The sequence below is a fragment of the Hypanus sabinus genome, chromosome 16, assembly GCF_030144855.1.
Source record: "Hypanus sabinus isolate sHypSab1 chromosome 16, sHypSab1.hap1, whole genome shotgun sequence".
NCBI lineage: Eukaryota > Metazoa > Chordata > Chondrichthyes > Myliobatiformes > Dasyatidae > Hypanus > Hypanus sabinus.
Genome location: NC_082721.1, coordinates 1,047,654 through 1,071,414, shown reverse-complemented (window position 1 = coordinate 1,071,414; position 23,761 = coordinate 1,047,654). Strand labels below are relative to the sequence as shown.

Below are 23,761 nucleotides of genomic sequence, written 5' to 3'. Positions count from 1 at the left end.
GTGTGTACCCTCATATTTCATGTTGTAACCCCCCAGGGCTGGACATCAGAAGTGTGTACCCTCACGTTTCATGTTTAAACACCCCAGTAACCGGACATCGGGAGTGTGTACCCTGACGTATCTTTTTCCCACCCCTCCCCCCACCCCAGGGCCCGACATCGGGAGAGTGTACCCTCACATTTCATGTTCAAACCCCTCCCCTCCCCTCAGGGCCATGTTTAACCCCCTAGAGGGCCAGACATCGGGAGTGTGTACCCTCACATCTCATGTTGAAACTGCCCAGGGCCGGACATCGAGACCTTCATGTTTCATGTTTAAACCACGCAGGGCCGGGAATCTGGAGTGTGTACTCTCACATTTCATGTTGTAACCCCCCAGGGCTGGACATCAGAAGTGTGTACCCTCACCTTTCATGTTCCCACCTCTCCCCACCCCCACAGAGCCGGACATTGGGAGTGTGAACCCTCACATTTCATGTTTAAACCCTCCAGGGCCAGACATCGGGAGTGTGTACCCTCACGTTTAATGTTTAAACCCTAGAGGGCCAGACATCGGGAGTGTGTACCCTCACGTTTCATGTTTAAACTCCCCAGGGCTGGACATCGCGAGTGTGTACCCTCACATTTCATGTTTAAACTCCCCAGGGCCGGACATCGGGAGTGTGTACCCTCACATTTCATGTTTAAACTCCCCAGGGCCGGACATCGGGAGTGTGTACCCTCACATATCATGACCCACTCCCCAGGGCCGGACATCGAGAGTGTGTACCCTCACGTTTCATGTTCAAACACCCCAGGACCAGACATCGAGAGTGTGTACCCTCACGTTTAATGTTTAAACCCTAGAGGGCCAGACATCGGGAGTGTGTACCCTCACGTTTCATGTTGAAACTGTCCAGGGCCGGACATCGAGAGAGTGCACCTTCATGTTTCATGTTTAAACCACGCAGGCCCGGGTATCTGGAGTGTGTACCCTCACGTTTCATTTGTAACCCCCCAGGGCCGGACATCAGAAGTGTGTACCCTCACGTTTCATGTTTAAACCCCCCAGTAACCGGACATGTGGAGTGTGTTTCCTGACGTTTCATGTTGAAACCCCCAAGGCCGGACATCGGGAGTGTGTGCCCTCACGTTTCATGTTTAAACCACCCAGGGCCTGATATTGGGAGCGTGTACCCTCACGTGTCATGTTCAAACCCCTCCCCTCCCCTCAGGGCCGGACATCGAGAGTGTGTACCCTCACGTTTCATGTTGAAACTCCCCAGGGCCGGACATTGGGAGTGTGTACCCTCACATTTCATGTTTAAACTCCCCAGGGCCGGACATCGGGAGTGTGTACCCTCATATTTCATGTTGTAACTCCCCAGGGCCGGACATCGGGAGTGTGTACCCTCATATTTCATGTTGTAACTCCCCAGGGCCGGACATCGAGAGTGTGTACCCTCACATTTCATGTTTAAACTCCCCAGGGCCGGACATCGGGAGTGTGTACCCTCACGTTTCATGACCCAACCCATAGGGCCGAACATCGGGAGTGTGTACCCTCACGTTTCATGTTTAAACCCTCCAGGGCCAGACATCGGGAGTGTGTACCCTGACGTATTTTGTTCCCACCCCTCCCCCCACCCCAGGGCACGACATCACGAGTGTGTACCCTCACATTTCATGTTTAAACTCCCCAGGGCTGGACATCGCGAGTGTGTACCCTCACATTTCATGTTTAAACTCCCCAGGGCCGGACATCGGGAGTGTGTACCCTCACATTTCATGTTTAAACTCCCCAGGGCCGGACATCGGGAGTGTGTACCCTCACATATCATGACCCACTCCCCAGGGCCGGACATCGAGAGTGTGTACCCTCACGTTTCATGTTCAAACACCCCAGGACCAGACATCGAGAGTGTGTACCCTCACGTTTCATGTTCAATCCCCCCAGAGCCAGACATTGGGAGTGTGTATCCTCACGTTTCATGTTGAAACTCCCCAGGGCCAGATATCGGGAGTGTGTATTCTCACGTTTCATGTTGAAACACTCCAGGCCCGGACATTGGGAGTGTTTACCCTCACGTATCATGACCCATTCCCCATGGCTGGACATTGGGAATGTGTACCCTCATGTTAAATCTTGAAACTCCCCAGGGCTGAACATTGAGAGTGTGTACCCTCACGTGTCATGTTCAAACCCCTCCCCTCCCCTCAGGGCCAGACATCGGTAGTGTATACCCTCACATATCATGCCCCACTCCCCAGGGCCGGACATTGGTAGTGTGTACCCTCACGTATCATGACTCACCCCCCAGGGCCGGACATCGAGAGTGTGTACCCTGACATATATTTTTCCCACCCTTCCCCCCACCCCAGGGCCCGACATCGTGAGTGTGTACCCTCACGTATCATGCCCCACTCCCCAGGGCTGGACATTGGGTGTGTGTACCCTAACGTTTCATGACCCATCCCCCAGGGCCGAACATTAGGAATGTGTACCCTCATGTTAAATCTTGAAACTCCCCAGGGCTGGAAATCGGGAGTGTGTACCCTCACGTTTCATGTTTAAACCACCCAGCGCCAGATATTGGGAGCATGTACCCTCACGTGTCATGTTCAAACCCCTCCCCTCCCCTCAGGGCCAGACATCGGTAGTGTATACCCTCACATATCATGCCCCACTCCCCAGGGCTGGACATTGGGAGTGTGTACCCTCACATATCATGACCCATTCCCCATGGCTGGACATTGGGAATGTGTACCCTCATGTTAAATCTTGAAACTCCCCAGGGCTGAACATTGGGAATGTGTACCCTCACGTTTCATGTTTAACACCCTAGAGGGCCAGACATCGGGAGTGTGTACCCTCACATCTCATGTTGAAACTGTCCAGGGCCGGCCATCGAGACCTTCATGTTTCATGTTTAAACCACGCAGGGCCGGGTATCTGGAGTGTGTACTCTCACATTTCATGTTGTAACCCCCCAGGGCCGGACATCAGAAGTGTGTGCCCTCACGTTTCATGTTTAAACCCCCCAGTAACCGGACATGTGGAGTGTGTTTCCTGACGTTTCATGTTGAAACCCCCCAAGGCCAGACATCGGGAGTGTGTGTCCTCACGTTTCATGTTTAAACCACCCAGGGCCAGATATTGGGAGCGTGTACCCTCACGTGTCATGTTCAAACCCCTCCCCTCCCCTCAGGGCAGACATCGGTAGTGTATACCCTCATGTATCATGACCCACTCCCCAGGGCCAGATATTGGGAGTGTTTACCCTCACGTATCATGACTCACCCCCCAGGGCCGTACATCGGGAGTGTGTACCCTCACGTTTCATGTTCAAACCCCCCAGGGCCAGACATCGAGAGTGTGTTCCATCACCTTTCATGTTCCCACCTCTCCCCACCCCTCCACAGCCGGACATTGGGAGTGTGTACCCTCACGTTTCATGTTTAAACGCTCCAGGGCCAGACATCGGGAGTGTGTACCCTGCCATATATTGTTCCCACCCTTCCCCCCACCCCAGGGCCCGACATCGTGAGTGTGGACCCTCACGTTTCATGTTTAAACGCTAGAGGGCCAGACATCGGGAGTGTGTACCCTTACGTATCTTGTTCCCATCCCGCCCCCCACCCCAGGGCCCGACATCGGGAGTGTGTACCCTCACGTTTCATGTTTAAACCCCCCAGTAACCGGACATGTGGAGTGTGTTTCCTGACGTTTCATGTTGAAACCCCCCAGGGCCGGACATTGGGAGTGTGTACCCTCGCGTATCATGACCCACTCCCCAGGGCCGGACATTGGGAGTGTGTACCCTCACGTATCATGACCCACTCCCCAGGGCCGCACATCAGGAGTGTGTACCCTCACGTTTCATGTTGAAACTCCCCAGGACCGGACATCGGGAGTGTGTACCCTCATATTTCATGTTGTAACCCCCCAGGGCTGGACATCAGAAGTGTGTACCCTCACGTTTCATGTTTAAACACCCCAGTAACCGGACATCGGGAGTGTGTACCCTGACGTATCTTTTTCCCACCCCTCCCCCCACCCCAGGGCCCGACATCGGGAGAGTGTACCCTCACATTTCATGTTCAAACCCCTCCCCTCCCCTCAGGGCCATGTTTAACCCCCTAGAGGGCCAGACATCGGGAGTGTGTACCCTCACATCTCATGTTGAAACTGCCCAGGGCCGGACATCGAGACCTTCATGTTTCATGTTTAAACCACGCAGGGCCGGGAATCTGGAGTGTGTACTCTCACATTTCATGTTGTAACCCCCCAGGGCTGGACATCAGAAGTGTGTACCCTCACCTTTCATGTTCCCACCTCTCCCCACCCTCACAGAGCCGGACATTGGGAGTGTGAACCCTCACATTTCATGTTTAAACCCTCCAGGGCCAGACATCGGGAGTGTGTACCCTCACGTTTAATGTTTAAACCCTAGAGGGCCAGACATCGGGAGTGTGTACCCTCACGTTTCATGTTGAAACTGTCCAGGGCCGGACATCGAGAGAGTGCACCTTCATGTTTCATGTTTAAACCACGCAGGCCCGGGTATCTGGAGTGTGTACCCTCACGTTTCATTTGTAACCCCCCAGGGCCGGACATCAGAAGTGTGTACCCTCACGTTTCATGTTTAAACCCCCCAGTAACCGGACATGTGGAGTGTGTTTCCTGACGTTTCATGTTGAAACCCCCCAAGGCCAGACATCGGGAGTGTGTGCCCTCACGTTTCATGTTTAAACCACCCGGGGCCAGATATTGGGAGCGTGTACCCTCACGTGTCATGTTCAAACCCCTCCCCTCCCCTCAGGGCCAGACATCGGTAGTGTATACCCTCACATATCATGCCCCACTCCCCAGGGCTGGACATTGGGAGTGTGTACCCTCACATATCATGACCCATTCCCCATGGCTGGACATTGGGAATGTGTACCCTCATGTTAAATCTTGAAACTCCCCAGGGCTGAACATTGGGAATGTGTACCCTCACGTTTCATGTTTAAACCCTAGAGGGCCAGACATCGGGAGTGTGTACCCTCACATCTCATGTTGAAACTTTCCAGGGCCGGCCATCGAGACCTTCATGTTTCATGTTTAAACCACGCAGGGCCGGGTATCTGGAGTGTGTACTCTCACATTTCATGTTGTAACCCCCCAGGGCTGGACATCAGAAGTGTGTGCCCTCACGTTTCATGTTTAAACCCCCCAGTAACCGGACATGTGGAGTGTGTTTCCTGACGTTTCATTTTGAAAACCCACAAGGCCGGACATCGGGAGTGTGTGCCCTCACGTTTCATGTTTAAACCCCCCAGGGCCGGACATCGGGAGTGTGTGTCCTCACGTTTCATGTTTAAATCACCCAGGGCCAGATATTGGGAGCGTGTACCCTCACGTGTCATGTTCAAACCCCTCCCCTCCCTTCAGGGCAGACATCGGTAGTGTATACCCTCACGTGTCATGACCCATTCCCCAGGGCTGGAAATCGGGAGTGTGTAACCTGACGTTTCATGTTGGAACTCCCCAGGGCCAGACATCGGGAGTGTGTACCCTCACGGTTCATGACCCATCCCACAGGGCCAGACATCGGGAGTGTGTACCCTCACATTTCATGTTTAAACTCCCCAGGGCCGGACATCGGGAGTGTGTACCCTCATATTTCATGTTGTAACTCCACAGGGCCGGACATCGGGAGTGTGTACCCTCATATTTCATGTTGTAACTCCCCAGGGCCGGACATCGAGAGTGTGTACCCTCACATTTCATGTTTAAACTCCCCAGGGCCGGACATCGGGAGTGTGTACCCTCACGTTTCATGACCCAACCCATAGGGCCGAACATCGGGAGTGTGTACCCTCACGTTTCATGTTTAAACCCTCCAGGGCCAGACATCGGGAGTGTGTACCCTGACGTATTTTGTTCCCACCCCTCCCCCCACCCCAGGGCACGACATCACGAGTGTGTACCCTCACATTTCATGTTTAAACTCCCCAGGGCTGGACATCGCGAGTGTGTACCCTCACATTTCATGTTTAAACTCCCCAGGGCCGGACATCGGGAGTGTGTACCCTCACATTTCATGTTTAAACTCCCCAGGGCCGGACATCGGGAGTGTGTACCCTCACATTTCATGTTTAAACTCCCCAGGGCCGGACATCGGGAGTGTGTACCCTCACATTTCATGTTTAAACTCCCCAGGGCCGGACATCGAGAGTGTGTACCCTCACGTGTCATGTTCAAACCCCTCCCCTCCCCTCAGGGCCGGACATCGGGAGTGTGTACCCTCACGTATCATGACCCACTCCCCAGGGCCGGACATCTGGAGTGTGTACCCTCACTTTTCATGTTCAAACCCCCCAGGACCGGGTATCTGGAGTGTGTACCCTCATATTTCATGTTTAAACTCCCCAGGGCGGACATTGGGAGTGTGTACCCTCACATTTCATGTTTAAACTCCCCAGGGCCGGACATCGGGAGTGTGTACCCTCATATTTCATGTTGTAACTCCCCAGGGCCGGACATCGGGAGTGTGTACCCTCATATTTCATGTTGTAACTCCCCAGGGCCGGACATCGAGAGTGTGTACCCTCACATTTCATGTTTAAACTCCCCAGGGCCGGACATCGGGAGTGTGTACCCTCACGTTTCATGACCCAACCCATAGGGCCGAACATCGGGAGTGTGTACCCTCACGTTTCATGTTTAAACCCTCCAGGGCCAGACATCGGGAGTGTGTACCCTGACGTATTTTGTTCCCACCCCTCCCCCCACCCCAGGGCACGACATCACGAGTGTGTACCCTCACATTTCATGTTTAAACTCCCCAGGGCTGGACATCGCGAGTGTGTACCCTCACATTTCATGTTTAAACTCCCCAGGGCCGGACATCGGGAGTGTGTACCCTCACATTTCATGTTTAAACTCCCCAGGGCCGGACATCGGGAGTGTGTACCCTCACATTTCATGTTTAAACTCCCCAGGGCCGGACATCGGGAGTGTGTACCCTCACATTTCATGTTTAAACTCCCCAGGGCCGGACATCGAGAGTGTGTACCCTCACGTGTCATGTTCAAACCCCTCCCCTCCCCTCAGGGCCGGACATCGGGAGTGTGTACCCTCACGTATCATGACCCACTCCCCAGGGCCGGACATCTGGAGTGTGTACCCTCACTTTTCATGTTCAAACCCCCCAGGACCGGGTATCTGGAGTGTGTACCCTCATATTTCATGTTTAAACTCCCCAGGGCCGGACATTGGGAGTGTGTACCCTCACATTTCATGTTTAAACTCCCCAGGGCCGGACATCGGGAGTGTGTACCCTCATATTTCATGTTGTAACTCCCCAGGGCCGGACATCGGGAGTGTGTACCCTCATATTTCATGTTGTAACTCCCCAGGGCCGGACATCGAGAGTGTGTACCCTCACATTTCATGTTTAAACTCCCCAGGGCCGGACATCGGGAGTGTGTACCCTCACGTTTCATGACCCAACCCATAGGGCCGAACATCGGGAGTGTGTACCCTCACGTTTCATGTTTAAACCCTCCAGGGCCAGACATCGGGAGTGTGTACCCTGACGTATTTTGTTCCCACCCCTCCCCCCACCCCAGGGCACGACATCACGAGTGTGTACCCTCACATTTCATGTTTAAACTCCCCAGGGCTGGACATCGCGAGTGTGTACCCTCACATTTCATGTTTAAACTCCCCAGGGCCGGACATCGGGAGTGTGTACCCTCACGTTTCATGTTTAAACACCCCAGTAACCGGACATCGGGAGTGTGTACCCTGACGTATCTTTTTCCCACCCCTCCCCCCACCCCAGGGCCCGACATCGGGAGAGTGTACCCTCACATTTCATGTTCAAACCCCTCCCCTCCCCTCAGGGCCATGTTTAACCCCCTAGAGGGCCAGACATCGGGAGTGTGTACCCTCACATCTCATGTTGAAACTGCCCAGGGCCGGACATCGAGACCTTCATGTTTCATGTTTAAACCACGCAGGGCCGGGAATCTGGAGTGTGTACTCTCACATTTCATGTTGTAACCCCCCAGGGCTGGACATCAGAAGTGTGTACCCTCACCTTTCATGTTCCCACCTCTCCCCACCCCCACAGAGCCGGACATTGGGAGTGTGAACCCTCACATTTCATGTTTAAACCCTCCAGGGCCAGACATCGGGAGTGTGTACCCTCACGTTTAATGTTTAAACCCTAGAGGGCCAGACATCGGGAGTGTGTACCCTCACGTTTCATGTTGAAACTGTCCAGGGCCGGACATCGAGAGAGTGCACCTTCATGTTTCATGTTTAAACCACGCAGGCCCGGGTATCTGGAGTGTGTACCCTCACGTTTCATTTGTAACCCCCCAGGGCCGGACATCAGAAGTGTGTACCCTCACGTTTCATGTTTAAACCCCCCAGTAACCGGACATGTGGAGTGTGTTTCCTGACGTTTCATGTTGAAACCCCCCAAGGCCAGACATCGGGAGTGTGTGCCCTCACGTTTCATGTTTAAACCACCCGGGGCCAGATATTGGGAGCGTGTACCCTCACGTGTCATGTTCAAACCCCTCCCCTCCCCTCAGGGCCAGACATCGGTAGTGTATACCCTCACATATCATGCCCCACTCCCCAGGGCTGGACATTGGGAGTGTGTACCCTCACATATCATGACCCATTCCCCATGGCTGGACATTGGGAATGTGTACCCTCATGTTAAATCTTGAAACTCCCCAGGGCTGAACATTGGGAATGTGTACCCTCACGTTTCATGTTTAAACCCTAGAGGGCCAGACATCGGGAGTGTGTACCCTCACATCTCATGTTGAAACTGTCCAGGGCCGGCCATCGAGACCTTCATGTTTCATGTTTAAACCACGCAGGGCCGGGTATCTGGAGTGTGTACTCTCACATTTCATGTTGTAACCCCCCAGGGCTGGACATCAGAAGTGTGTGCCCTCACGTTTCATGTTTAAACCCCCCAGTAACCGGACATGTGGAGTGTGTTTCCTGACGTTTCATTTTGAAAACCCACAAGGCCGGACATCGGGAGTGTGTGCCCTCACGTTTCATGTTTAAACCCCCCAGGGCCGGACATCGGGAGTGTGTGTCCTCACGTTTCATGTTTAAATCACCCAGGGCCAGATATTGGGAGCGTGTACCCTCACGTGTCATGTTCAAACCCCTCCCCTCCCTTCAGGGCAGACATCGGTAGTGTATACCCTCACGTGTCATGACCCATTCCCCAGGGCTGGAAATCGGGAGTGTGTAACCTGACGTTTCATGTTGGAACTCCCCAGGGCCAGACATCGGGAGTGTGTACCCTCACGGTTCATGACCCATCCCCCAGGGCCAGACATCGGGAGTGTGTACCCTCACATTTCATGTTTAAACTCCCCAGGGCCGGACATCGGGAGTGTGTACCCTCATATTTCATGTTGTAACTCCACAGGGCCGGACATCGGGAGTGTGTACCCTCATATTTCATGTTGTAACTCCCCAGGGCCGGACATCGAGAGTGTGTACCCTCACATTTCATGTTTAAACTCCCCAGGGCCGGACATCGGGAGTGTGTACCCTCACGTTTCATGACCCAACCCATAGGGCCGAACATCGGGAGTGTGTACCCTCACGTTTCATGTTTAAACCCTCCAGGGCCAGACATCGGGAGTGTGTACCCTGACGTATTTTGTTCCCACCCCTCCCCCCACCCCAGGGCACGACATCACGAGTGTGTACCCTCACATTTCATGTTTAAACTCCCCAGGGCTGGACATCGCGAGTGTGTACCCTCACATTTCATGTTTAAACTCCCCAGGGCCGGACATCGGGAGTGTGTACCCTCACATTTCATGTTTAAACTCCCCAGGGCCGGACATCGGGAGTGTGTACCCTCACATTTCATGTTTAAACTCCCCAGGGCCGGACATCGGGAGTGTGTACCCTCACATTTCATGTTTAAACTCCCCAGGGCCGGACATCGAGAGTGTGTACCCTCACGTGTCATGTTCAAACCCCTCCCCTCCCCTCAGGGCCGGACATCGGGAGTGTGTACCCTCACGTATCATGACCCACTCCCCAGGGCCGGACATCTGGAGTGTGTACCCTCACTTTTCATGTTCAAACCCCCCAGGACCGGGTATCTGGAGTGTGTACCCTCATATTTCATGTTTAAACTCCCCAGGGCCGGACATTGGGAGTGTGTACCCTCACATTTCATGTTTAAACTCCCCAGGGCCGGACATCGGGAGTGTGTACCCTCATATTTCATGTTGTAACTCCCCAGGGCCGGACATCGGGAGTGTGTACCCTCATATTTCATGTTGTAACTCCCCAGGGCCGGACATCGAGAGTGTGTACCCTCACATTTCATGTTTAAACTCCCCAGGGCCGGACATCGGGAGTGTGTACCCTCACGTTTCATGACCCAACCCATAGGGCCGAACATCGGGAGTGTGTACCCTCACGTTTCATGTTTAAACCCTCCAGGGCCAGACATCGGGAGTGTGTACCCTGACGTATTTTGTTCCCACCCCTCCCCCCACCCCAGGGCACGACATCACGAGTGTGTACCCTCACATTTCATGTTTAAACTCCCCAGGGCTGGACATCGCGAGTGTGTACCCTCACATTTCATGTTTAAACTCCCCAGGGCCGGACATCGGGAGTGTGTACCCTCACATTTCATGTTTAAACTCCCCAGGGCCGGACATCGGGAGTGTGTACCCTCACATATCATGACCCACTCCCCAGGGCCGGACATCGAGAGTGTGTACCCTCACGTTTCATGTTCAAACACCCCAGGACCAGACATCGAGAGTGTGTACCCTCACGTTTCATGTTCAATCCCCCCAGAGCCAGACATTGGGAGTGTGTATCCTCACGTTTCATGTTGAAACTCCCCAGGGCCAGATATCGGGAGTGTGTATTCTCACGTTTCATGTTGAAACACTCCAGGCCCGGACATTGGGAGTGTTTACCCTCACGTATCATGACCCATTCCCCATGGCTGGACATTGGGAATGTGTACCCTCATGTTAAATCTTGAAACTCCCCAGGGCTGAACATTGAGAGTGTGTACCCTCACGTGTCATGTTCAAACCCCTCCCCTCCCCTCAGGGCCAGACATCGGTAGTGTATACCCTCACATATCATGCCCCACTCCCCAGGGCTGGACATTGGGAGTGTGTACCCTCACATATCATGACCCATTCCCCATGGCTGGACATTGGGAATGTGTACCCTCACGTTTCATGTTTAACACCCTAGAGGGCCAGACATCGGGAGTGTGTACCCTCACATCTCATGTTGAAACTGTCCAGGGCCGGCCATCGAGACCTTCATGTTTCATGTTTAAACCACGCAGGGCCGGGTATCTGGAGTGTGTTCCCTCACGTTTCATGTTGTAACCCCCCAGGGCTGGACATCAGAAGTGTGTGCCCTCACGTTTCATGTTTAAACCCCCCAGTAACCGGACATGTGGAGTGTGTTTCCTGACGTTTCATTTTGAAAACCCACAAGGCCGGACATCGGGAGTGTGTGCCCTCACGTTTCATGTTTAAACCACCCAGGGCCAGATATTGGGAGCATGTACCCTCACGTGTCATGTTCAAACCCCTCCCCTCCCTTCAGGGCAGACATCGGTAGTGTATACCCTCACGGTTCATGACCCATCCCCCAGGGCCAGACATCGGGAGTGTGTACCCTCTCGGTTCATGACCCATCCCCCAGGTCCGAACATCGGGAGTGTGTACCCACACGTTTCATGTTTAAGCCTGCCAGGGCCAGACATCAGGAGTGTGTACCCTGACGTATCTTTTTCCCACACCTCCCCCCACCCCAGGGCCCGACATCGCGAGTGTGTACCCTCACATTTCATGTTTAAACCCCCCAGGGCCGGGCATTGAGAGTGTGTACCCTCACGTTTCATGTTTAAACCACCCAGGGCCAGACATCGGGAGTGTGTGTCCTCACGTTTCATGTTTAAACCACCCAGGGCCGGATATTGGGAGCATGTACCCTCACGTGTCATGTTCAAACCCCTCCCCTCCCCTCAGGGCCGGACATCGGGAGTGTATACCCTCATGTATCATGACCCACTCCCCAGGGCCAGATATTGGGAGTGTGTACCCTCATGTACCATGTCCCACTCCCTGGGGCCGGACATTGGGAGTGTGTACCCTCATGTACCATGTCCCACTCCCTGGGGCCGGACATTGGGAGTGTGTACCCTCACGTTTCATGTTCAAACCCCCCAGGGCCAGACATCGAGAGTGTGTTCCATCACCTTTCATGTTCCCACCTCTCCCCACCCCTCCACAGCCGGACATTGGGAGTGTGGACCCTCACGTTTCATGTTTAAACGCTCCAGGGCCAGACATCGGGAGTGTGTACCCTGCCATATATTGTTCCCACCCTTCCCCCCACCCCAGGGCCCGACATCGTGAGTGTGGACCCTCACGTTTCACGTTTAAACGCTAGAGGGCCAGACATCGGGAGTGTGTACCCTTACGTATCTTGTTCCCATCCCGCCCCCCACCCCAGGGCCCGACATCGGGAGTGTGTACCCTCACGTTTCATGTTTAAACCCCCCAGTAACCGGACATGTGGAGTGTGTTTCCTGACGTTTCATGTTGAAACCCCCCAGGGCCGGACATTGGGAGTGTGTACTCTCGCGTATCATGACCCACTCCCCAGGGCCGGACATTGGGAGTGTGTACCCTCACGTTTCATGTTCAAACCCCTCCCCTCCCCTCAGGGCCGGACATTGGGAGTGTGTACCCTCACGTATCATGACCCACTCCCCAGGGCCGCACATCAGGAGTGTGTACCCTCACGTTTCATGTTGAAACTCCCCAGGACCGGACATCGGGAGTGTGTACCCTCATATTTCATGTTGTAACCCCCCAGGGCTGGACATCAGAAGTGTGTACCCTCACGTTTCATGTTTAAACACCCCAGTAACCGAACATCGGGAGTGTGTACCCTGACGTATCTTTTTCCCACCCCTCCCCCCACCCCAGGGCCCGACATCGGGAGAGTGTACCCTCACATTTCATGTTCAAACCCCTCCCCTCCCCTCAGGGCCATGTTTAACCCCCTAGAGGGCCAGACATCGGGAGTGTGTACCCTCACATCTCATGTTGAAACTGCCCAGGGCCGGACATCGAGACCTTCATGTTTCATGTTTAAACCACGCAGGGCCGGGAATCTGGAGTGTGTACTCTCACATTTCATGTTGTAACCCCCCAGGGCTGGACATCAGAAGTGTGTACCCTCACCTTTCATGTTCCCACCTCTCCCCACCCCCACAGAGCCGGACATTGGGAGTGTGAACCCTCACATTTCATGTTTAAACCCTCCAGGGCCAGACATCGGGAGTGTGTACCCTCACGTTTAATGTTTAAACCCTAGAGGGCCAGACATCGGGAGTGTGTACCCTCACGTTTCATGTTGAAACTGTCCAGGGCCGGACATCGAGAGAGTGCACCTTCATGTTTCATGTTTAAACCACGCAGGCCCGGGTATCTGGAGTGTGTACCCTCACGTTTCATTTGTAACCCCCCAGGGCCGGACATCAGAAGTGTGTACCCTCACGTTTCATGTTTAAACCCCCCAGTAACCGGACATGTGGAGTGTGTTTCCTGACGTTTCATGTTGAAACCCCCCAAGGCCAGACATCGGGAGTGTGTGCCCTCACGTTTCATGTTTAAACCACCCAGGGCCAGATATTGGGAGCGTGTACCCTCACATGTCATGTTCAAACCCCTCCCCTCCCCTCAGGGCAGACATCGGTAGTGTATACCCTCACATATCATGCCCCACTCCCCAGGGCCGGACATTGGTAGTGTGTACCCTCACGTATCATGACTCACCCCCCAGGGCCGGACATCGAGAGTGTGTACCCTGACATATATTTTTCCCACCCTTCCCCCCACCCCAGGGCCCGACATCGTGAGTGTGTACCCTCACGTATCATGCCCCACTCCCCAGGGCTGGACATTGGGTGTGTGTACCCTAACGTTTCATGACCCATTCCCCATGGCTGGACATTAGGAATGTGTACCCTCATGTTAAATCTTGAAACTCCCCAGGGCCGGACATCAGGAGTGTGTACCCTCACGTTTCATAACCCACCCCCCAGGGCCGGACATCGGGAGTGTGTACCCTCACGTTTCATGACCCACCCCCCAGGGCCGGACATTGAGAGTGTGTACCCTGATGTTTCATCTTGAAACTCCCCAGGGCCGGAAATCGTGAGTATGTAACCTGACGTTTCATGTTGAAACTCCCCAGGGCCGGACATCGGGAGTGTGTACCCTCACGTTTCATGACCCAACCCATAGGGCCGAACATCGGGAGTGTGTACCCTCACGTTTCATGTTTAAACCCTCCAGGGCCAGACATCGGGAGTGTGTACCCTGACGTATTTTGTTCCCACCCCTCCCCCCACCCCAGGGCCCGACATCGGGAGTGTGTACCCTCACATTTCATGTTTAAACTCCCCAGGGCTGGACATCGCGAGTGTGTACCCTCACATTTCATGTTTAAACTCCCCAGGGCCGGACATTGGGAGTGTGTACCCTCGCGTATCATGACCCACTCCCCAGGGCCGGACATTGGGAGTGTGTACCCTCACGTTTCATGTTTAAACTCCACAGGGCCTGACATCGGGAGTGTGTACCCTCATGTTTCATGTTTAAACCACGCAGGGCCTGATATCTGGAGTGTGTACCCTCACATTTCATTTGTAACCCCCAGGGCTGGACATCAGAAGTGTGTACCCTCACGTTTCATGTTTAAACTCCACAGGGCCGGACATCGGGAGTGTGTACCCTCACATATCATGACCCATCCCCCATGGCCGGACATTGGGAATGTGTACCCTCATGTTTCATCTTGAAACTCCACAGGGCAGGAAATCGGGAGTGTGTAACCTGACGTTTCATGTTGAAATTCCACAGAGCCAGACATCTGGAGTGTGTACCCTCACGTTTCATGTTCAAAGCCCGCAGGGCCGGACATAGAGAGTGTGTTCCATCACGTTTCATGTTGAAACTCCCCAGGGCGGGACATCGGGAATGTGGACCCTCACGTTTCATGTTTAAACCCCCCAGGGCCGGACATCAGATGTGTGTACCCTCACGTATCACGACCCACTCCCCCTGGGCCGGACTTTGGGATTGTGTACCCTAACGTTTCATGACCCCATAACCACCCTCCCACCAGGGCCGGACTTCGAGAGAGTGTACCCTCACGTATCATGACCCACTTCCCAGGGCCGGACATCGAGAATGTGTACCCTTACGTATCATGACCCACTCCTCAGGGCCGGATATTGGGAGTGTGTACCCTCACGTATCATGACCCACTCCCCAGTGCTGGACATCGAGAGTGTGTACCCTTACGTATCATGACCCACTCCCCAGGGCCGGATATTGGGAGCGTGTATCTTCACGTTTCATGTTCAAACCCCACCCCACCCCTCAGGACCGGACATCGGGAGTGTTTACCCTCACGCTTCATGTTCCCACCCCCCCCACCCCCCCCCACTAGGCCGGACATCGAGAGTGTGTACCCTCACGTTTCATGTTTTTATCCCCCCAGGGGGGACATCAGGAATGTGTACCCTCACGTTTCATGTTTTTATCCCCCCAGGGGGGACATCAGGAATGTGTACCCTCACGTTTCATGTTTTTATCCCCCCGGGGGGACATCAGGAATGTGTACCCTCACGTTTCATGACCCACTCCTCCTGGCCGGATATTGGGAGTGTGTACCCTTACGTATCATGACCCACTCCTCCTGGCCGGATATTGGGAGTGTGTACCCTTACGTATCATGACCCACTCCTTAGGGCCGGATATTGGGAGTGTGTACCCTCACGTTTCATGTTGAAACTCCCCAGGGCCGGACATCGAGAGTGTGTACCCTCACGTTTCATGATGAAACCCCTCCAAGGCCAGACATCGGGAGTGTGTACCCTCACTTTTCATGTTTAAACCCTCCAGGGCCAGACATCGGGAGTGTGTACCCTGACGTATCATGACCCACTCCCCAGAGCCGGACATTGGGAGTGTGTGCCCTCATGTTTCATGTTGAAACTCCCCAGGGCCGGACATCGAGAGTGTGTACCCTCATGTTTCATGTTTTTATCCCCCCGGGGGGACATCAGGAATGTGTACCCTCACGTTTCATGTTCCCATCCCCCCCACCCCCCTACCAGGCCGGACATCCAGAGTGTGAACCTTCACATTTCATGTTCCCACACACCCCCACCCCCCCCAACAGGCCAGACAGCAGGAGTGTGTACCCTCACGTTTCATGTTGAAACTGCCCAGGGCCGGACATCGAGAGTGTGTACCCTCACGTTTCATGTTTTTATCCCCCCAGGGCCGGACATCGAGAGTGTGTACCCTCACGTTTCATGTTGAAACTGCCCAGGGCCGGACATCGAGAGTGTGTACCCTCACGTTTCATGATGAAACCCCCCCAGGGCCGGGCATTGGGAGTGTGTACCCTCACTTTTCATGTTGAAACTGCCCAGGGCCGGACATCGAGAGTGTGTACCCTCACGTTTCATGTTGAAACTGCCCAGGGCCGGACATCGAGAGTGTGTACCCTCACGTTTCATGATGAAACTGCCCAGGGCCGGACATCGAGAGTGTGTACCCTCACGTTTCATGTTGAAACTGCCCAGGGCCGGACATCGAGAGTGTGTACCCTCACGTTTCATGTTCAAACCCCCCAGGGCCGGACATCGAGAGTGTGTTCCATCACGTTTCATGTTCCCACCTCTCCCCACCCCCCAGGGCTGGACATCGGGAGTGTGTACCCTCACATTTCATGATGAAACCCCCCAGGGCCGGGCATCGCGAGAGTGTACCCTCACTTTTCATGTTCAAACCCCCAGGGCCAGACATCGAGAGTGTGTTCCATCATGTTTCATGTTCCCACCTCTCCCCACCCCCCAGGGCTGGACATTGGGAGTGTGTACCCTCACGCTTCATGTTGAAACTCCCCAGGGCCGGACATCGAGAGTGTGTACCCTCACGTTTCATGTTCAAACCCCCCAGGGCCGGACATCGAGAGTGTGTTCCATCACGTTTCATGTTCCCACCTCTCCCCACCCCCCAGGGCTGGACATCGGGAGTGTGTACCCTCACGTTTCATGTTGAAACTGCCCAGGGCCGGACATCGAGAGTGTGTACCCTCACGTTTCATGATGAAACTGCCCAGGGCCGGACATCGAGAGTGTGTACCCTCACGTTTCATGTTGAAACTGCCCAGGGCCGGACATCGAGAGTGTGTACCCTCACGTTTCATGTTCAAACCCCCCAGGGCCGGACATCGAGAGTGTGTTCCATCACGTTTCATGTTCCCACCTCTCCCCACCCCCCAGGGCTGGACATCGGGAGTGTGTACCCTCACGTTTCATGTTGAAACTGCCCAGGGCCGGACATCGAGAGTGTGTACCCTCACGTTTCATGATGAAACTGCCCAGGGCCGGACATCGAGAGTGTGTACCCTCACGTTTCATGTTGAAACTGCCCAGGGCCGGACATCGAGAGTGTGTACCCTCACGTTTCATGTTCAAACCCCCCAGGGCCGGACATCGAGAGTGTGTACCCTCACGTTTCATGTTGAAACTGCCCAGGGCCGGACATCGAGAGTGTGTACCCTCACTTTTCATGATGAAACCCCCCAGGGCCGGGCATCGCGAGAGTGTACCCTCACTTTTCATGTTCAAACCCCCAGGGCCAGACATCGAGAGTGTGTTCCATCATGTTTCATGTTCCCACCTCTCCCCACCCCCCAGGGCTGGACATTGGGAGTGTGTACCCTCACGCTTCATGTTGAAACTCCCCAGGGCATGGACATCGAGAGTGTGTACTCTCACTTTTCATGTTTAAACCTCCCAGGGCCAGACATCAGATGTGTGTACCCTCACGTTTCATGTCCCATCCCCCAGGGCCGGACATCGAGAGTGTGTACCCTCACGTTTCATGGCGAAACCACCCAGGGCCGGACATCGAGAATGTGTACCCTCACGTTTCATGTTTAAACCCCCCAGGGCTGGAAATCAGGAATGTGTACCCTCACGAATCATGACCCACTCCCCCTGGGCCGGATATTGGGAGTGTGTACCCTCACGTTTCATGTCCCCATAACCCCCCCCCCCCCCACCAGGACCGGACATCGGGAGTGTTTACCCTCACGCTTCATGTTCCCACCCCCCCCCACCCCCTACCAGGCCGGACATCCGGAGAGTGTACTTTCATGTTTCATGTTCCCGCACCCCCTCCCACCCCCCCCCCACTAGGCCGGACATCGAGAGTGTGTACCCTCACGTTTCATGTTTTTATCCCCCCAGGGGGGACATCAGGAATGTGTACCCTCACGTTTCATGTTCCCATCCCCCCCACCCCCCTACCAGGCCGGACATCCAGAGTGTGTACCCTCACGTTTCATGTTGAAACTCCCCAGGACCGGACATCGGGAGTGTTTACCCTCACGCTTCATGTTCCCACCCCCCCCCACCCCCTACCAGGCCGGACATCCGGAGAGTGTACTTTCATGTTTCATGTTCCCGCACCCCCTCCCACCCCCCCCCCACTAGGCCGGACATCGAGAGTGTGTACCCTCACGTTTCATGTTTTTATCCCCCCAGGGGGGACATCAGGAATGTGTACCCTCACGTTTCATGTTCCCATCCCCCCCACCCCCCTACCAGGCCGGACATCCAGAGTGTGTACCCTCACGTTTCATGTTGAAACTCCCCAGGGCCGGACATCGAGAATGCGTACCCTCACGTTTCATGTTTAAACCCCCCAGGGCTGGAAATCAGGAATGTGTACCCTCACGAATCATGACCCACTCCCCCTGGGCCGGATATTGGGAGTGTGTACCCTCACGTTTCATGTCCCCATAACCCCCCCCCCCCCACCAGGACCGGACATCGGGAGTGTTTACCCTCACGCTTCATGTTCCCACCCCCCCCCACCCCCTACCAGGCCGGACATCCGGAGAGTGTACTTTCATGTTTCATGTTCCCGCACCCCCTCCCACCCCCCCCCCACTAGGCCGGACATCGAGAGTGTGTACCCTCACGTTTCATGTTTTTATCCCCCCAGGGGGGACATCAGGAATGTGTACCCTCACGTTTCATGTTCCCATCCCCCCCACCCCCCTACCAGGCCGGACATCCAGAGTGTGTACCCTCACGTTTCATGTTGAAACTCCCCAGGGCCGGACATCGAGAGTGTGTACCCTCACGTTTCATGTTGAAACTCCCCAGGGCCGGACATCAGGAGTGTGTACCCTCACGTTTCATGTTTTTATCCTCCCAGGGGGGACATCAGGAATGTGTACCCTCACGTTTCATGACCCGCTCCGCAGGGCCGGATATTGGGAGTGTGTACCCTTACGTATCATGTTCAAACCCCTCCCCTCCCCTCAGGGCCGGATATTGGGAGTCTGTACCCTCACGTATCATGTTCAAACCCCTCCCCTCCCCTCAGGGCCGGATATTGGGAGTCTGTACCCTCACGTATCATGTTCAAACCCCTCCCCTCCCCTCAGGGCCGGATATTGGGAGTCTGTACCCTCACGTATCATGTTCAAACCCCTCCCCTCCCCTTAGGGCCGGATATTGGGAGTCTGTACCCTCACGTTTCATGTTGAAACCCCCCAGGGCCAGACATCGAGAGTGTGTTCCATCACGTTTCATGTTCCCACCTCTCCTCACCCCCCAGGGCTGGACATTGGGAGTATGTACCCTCACATTTCATGTTGAAACTCCCCAGGGCCAGACATCGGGAGTGTGTACTCTCACATTTCATGCCCCACACCCCAGGGCTGGGCATCGGGAGAGTGTACCCTCACTTTTCATGTTCAAACCCCCAGGGCCAGACATCGAGAGTGTGTTTCATCATGTTTCATGTTCCCACCTCTCCCCACCCCCCCAGGGCTGGACATTGGGAGTGTGTACCCTCACGTATCCTGTTCCCACCCCTCCCCCCACTCCAGGGTCAGACATCGGGAGTGTGTACCCTCACTTTTCATGTCCCCATAAACCCCTCCCCCCAGGACCGGACTTCGAGAGAGTGTACCCTGACGTTTCATGACCCATCATCCCAGGGCGGGACATCGGGCATGTGTACCCTCACATTTCATGTTTAAACCCCCCAGGGCCAGACATCAGATGTGTGTACCTTCACGTTTCATGGCGAAAACACCCAGGGCCGGACATCGGGAATGTGTACCCTCACGTTTCATGTTGAAACTCCCCAGGGCCTGAAATCAGGAGTGTGTACCCTCACATATCATGACCCACTCCTCCTGGCCGGATATTGAGAGTGTGTACCCTTACGTATCATGACCCACTCCCCAGTGCTGGACATCGAGAGTGTGTACCCTTACGTATCATGACCCACTCCCCAGGGCCGGATATTGGGAGCGTGTATCTTCACGTTTCATGTTCAAACCCCACCCCACCCCTCAGGACCGGACATCGGGAGTGTTTACCCTCACGCTTCATGTTCAAACCCGCCATTGCCGGACATCCCGAGTGTGTACCCTCACGTTTAATGTTCAAACCCCCCAGGACCAGAGTATCAAGAGCGTGTACCCTCTCGTTTCATGTCCCCACTCCCACCCCCCCCCCCAGAGCCAGACATCGAGAGCGTGTACCCTCTCGTTTCATGTCCCCACTCCCACCCCCCCCCCCAGAGCCAGACATCGAGAGCGTGTACCCTCTCGTTTCATGTCCCCACTCCCACCCCACCCCCCTACCAGGCCGGACATCGGGAGTATGTACCTTCACGTTTCATGTTTAAACCCCCCAGGGCCGGACATCAGGAATCTGTACCCTCACGTTCCATGTTCCCACCCCCCCCCCACCCCCTACCAGGCCGGACATCCGGAGAGTGTACCTTCACGTTTCATGTTCCCGCACCCCCCTACCAGGCCGGACATCGGGAGTATGTACCTTCACGTTTCATGTTTAAACCCCCCCAGGGCCGGACATCAGGAATCTGTACCCTCACATTTCATGTTCCCACACCCCCCCACCCCCCCCCCCCCACTAGGCTGGACAGCGGGAGTGTGTACCTTCACGTTTAATGTTCAAACCCCCCACGGCCAGACATCAGGAATGTGTACCCTCACGTTTCATGTTCCCGCACACCCCCACCCCCCCCTACCAGGCCGGACATCGGGAGTGTGTACCCTCACGTTTCATGTTCCCACACCCCCCTACCAGGCCGGACAGCGGGAGTGTGTACCTTCACGTTTCATGTTTAAACCCCCCAGGGCCGGACATCAGGAATGTGTACCCTCACGTTTCATGTTCCCACACCCCCCACCCCCCTACCAGGCCAGACAGCGGGAGTGTGTACCTTCACGTTTCATGTTTAAACCCCCCAGGGCCGGACATCAGGAATGTGCACCCTCACGTTTCATGTTCCCACCCCCTCCACCCCCCTACCAGGCCAGACAGCGGGAGTGTGTACCTTCACGTTTCATGTTCCCACACACCCCCCACCCCCCTACCAGGCCGGACATCGGGAGTGTGTACCTTCACGTTTCATGCCAACCTTGAAGCACTTCCTCAGCCTACAGTACTGGCACTGGTTCCGATGGAACTGGTCTATTTGGCAGTCCCTGCTCGAGCGGCAGATGTATGAGAGGTTCCGGCGGATGCTCCTCTTGAAGAAGCTCTTGCATCCCTCACACGTAAACTGGCCGTAATGTTTTCCGCTGGCCCTGTCCCCACACACCACACAGTCAACCTGCATACACTGCCTGTCCTGATCAGCCAGCTCCAGGTCACTGCCCCCAGTCTGCGAGGAGGATGGTGCAGGACTCTCCAGGGACTCATCAGTGCCATTGTGGCTGTAGGGTTTGTTGTCATCCTGGGAGTCTCCCCACTCAGTGGCAGCACTGGACATCTCTGCACTGCTTGGCATCTAACCAGCCCGATGCTCTCGGTCCCCTCTCTCACCTGCTCCTTCCCTCGTTGCTGCCTGGCCGTCAGTCTCTCCTTTGCTTGTGCCCAGTCTCCTCTGCAGACGGTTAGCAGGAGGCAGAATGGTGGAGTCTTGGTGCGACTGAACTGGGGAAGGAACAGTATCGTCCTCACAGAAGTGAGATCCAGTTGGAGTTCCGGGAACACCAGCGAGGAATCAGAAAGCACAAGTATCGGTGGATTCAGGCTGGCTATGCTGAAGTTGGGAATGCACGGCGAGTTGTTTAGACATTGTTGGTGTCCTTTAGACAGTGCAGTTCCTGCTGTCCTCCCCCAGGAACTGGTCCGATTTAGATGGAGAGCAAACGTACTGCGCCGGGAGGCCAGGAGCAAGTCATGTGTAAACAACCTCACATGCCTTCCTCGCTGTGTGGCTCAGCCCGCACTCCTCAGCCCAGGAAGAAAGTTACGTCTGCAGACAAAAGTGCAGCTTGCTCATCCGTCAGTGGAACTCACAAAGTTTGAAGTTCGTTTCCTTGAATCCTCCGCAAGCTGATTTTGAGCAGAGACCATTGAACGCAGGTACAAGTTGTGGGGGACTGTGGCCTCATCTGCGACTCAGCCCCAGGGCTGCAAGAGGCTGGGACAGGCAAAGGGGCGAGAGAGAGGAGATGCGAGGTCCAGGAGAGGTTACGAGGGTGATTTTTGTGAATAGAGCAGATGAGAGTCAGTGACTGCATGTGCAGGGATTTGACAGTGCTATCGAAGCCGGACCGTTGCCAAGGAGACGATTGCCTTATAAGGAGTTTGGTGTGAAGGAGCCAAGAGTGGGAATGCTTGTTGTCCACAATAGGATTCAGCCGACAATCTCCCAGTGTTTCAGCAGGAAAATAAAGGCGAGGGGAGGGGGAGTGAAGCCAATTGCACAAACTTTAAGAAGTCTCTTTAAGAGAGAGCAGAGCCATAGCAACAAGTTCAGGACAGGCAGAGAGTGTGTGGTTGGCAGGGGAAGGAGAGACTGGGGGAGAAATCTCACATACACACGCACACACACTCACATGTACTAACACACAGATACACACAGAGAGATATGAACACAAGCACAGGCACACATACAGACACAAACATACTGACACAAGCGCAGACACAAACACACACAGACACACATACACATGCACAGACATAAGTACAGATAAACACACGCAGACACAAAGCACTCTCACTCACACATACATACACACACACACACACACAAGTACAGATACAAACACAAACACAGACACAAGCACACACACACAGAAGCAGACACACACACACACACACACACACACACACACACACACACACACACACACACACAGGCATAAGCACAGACACAAACACACATACATAGACCCAAGCACATGCACAAACATACACACACACTCTCTTAGGGTCAGGCAACATTGGGTAGTGTTAGAAGGCAATTCATTCACAGACGTATCACAGCCAAACTGATGTTAAATCTTCTATCCTCTATCTCAATCCTCTATCTCACTGATCTCATGAGTACACTCAACTGGCACACTGAACACGCACACTGCACACTCTCACACAACACACACTCACTCACAATGCCCCATAATATCCACGTGATCTCTCTCACACTCACACCCAGGCTATAACGCACAGAATGGATAAGAAACATCCAGTCAGTGCGAGGTATTTGTATTTGAAAGGGGAGAACAGAGATCCTGTTCAGTGTGTTACTCATGATACAGCAGTGGGGAGAAAGACACAAACTGACCTAAAGCAGGGCAGGGTACT

General features: G+C 54.5%; 1 protein-coding gene across 1 annotated transcript in view; it reads right to left on the bottom strand.

The window, feature by feature from the left end:
* The window catches only part of LOC132405935 (nuclear receptor subfamily 2 group F member 1-A-like), a 70,508-nt gene extending 47,872 nt beyond the window's left edge, over positions 1-22,636 (bottom strand). Inside the window, exon 1 of the mRNA XM_059990936.1 lies at positions 21,566-22,636. Within this exon, the coding sequence (XP_059846919.1) occupies positions 21,566-21,956 (391 nt within the window). The 5' untranslated portion in view covers positions 21,957-22,636. The remainder of the gene's footprint in view (positions 1-21,565) is intronic.
* Between the last annotated feature and the right edge of the window lie 1,125 nt (positions 22,637-23,761).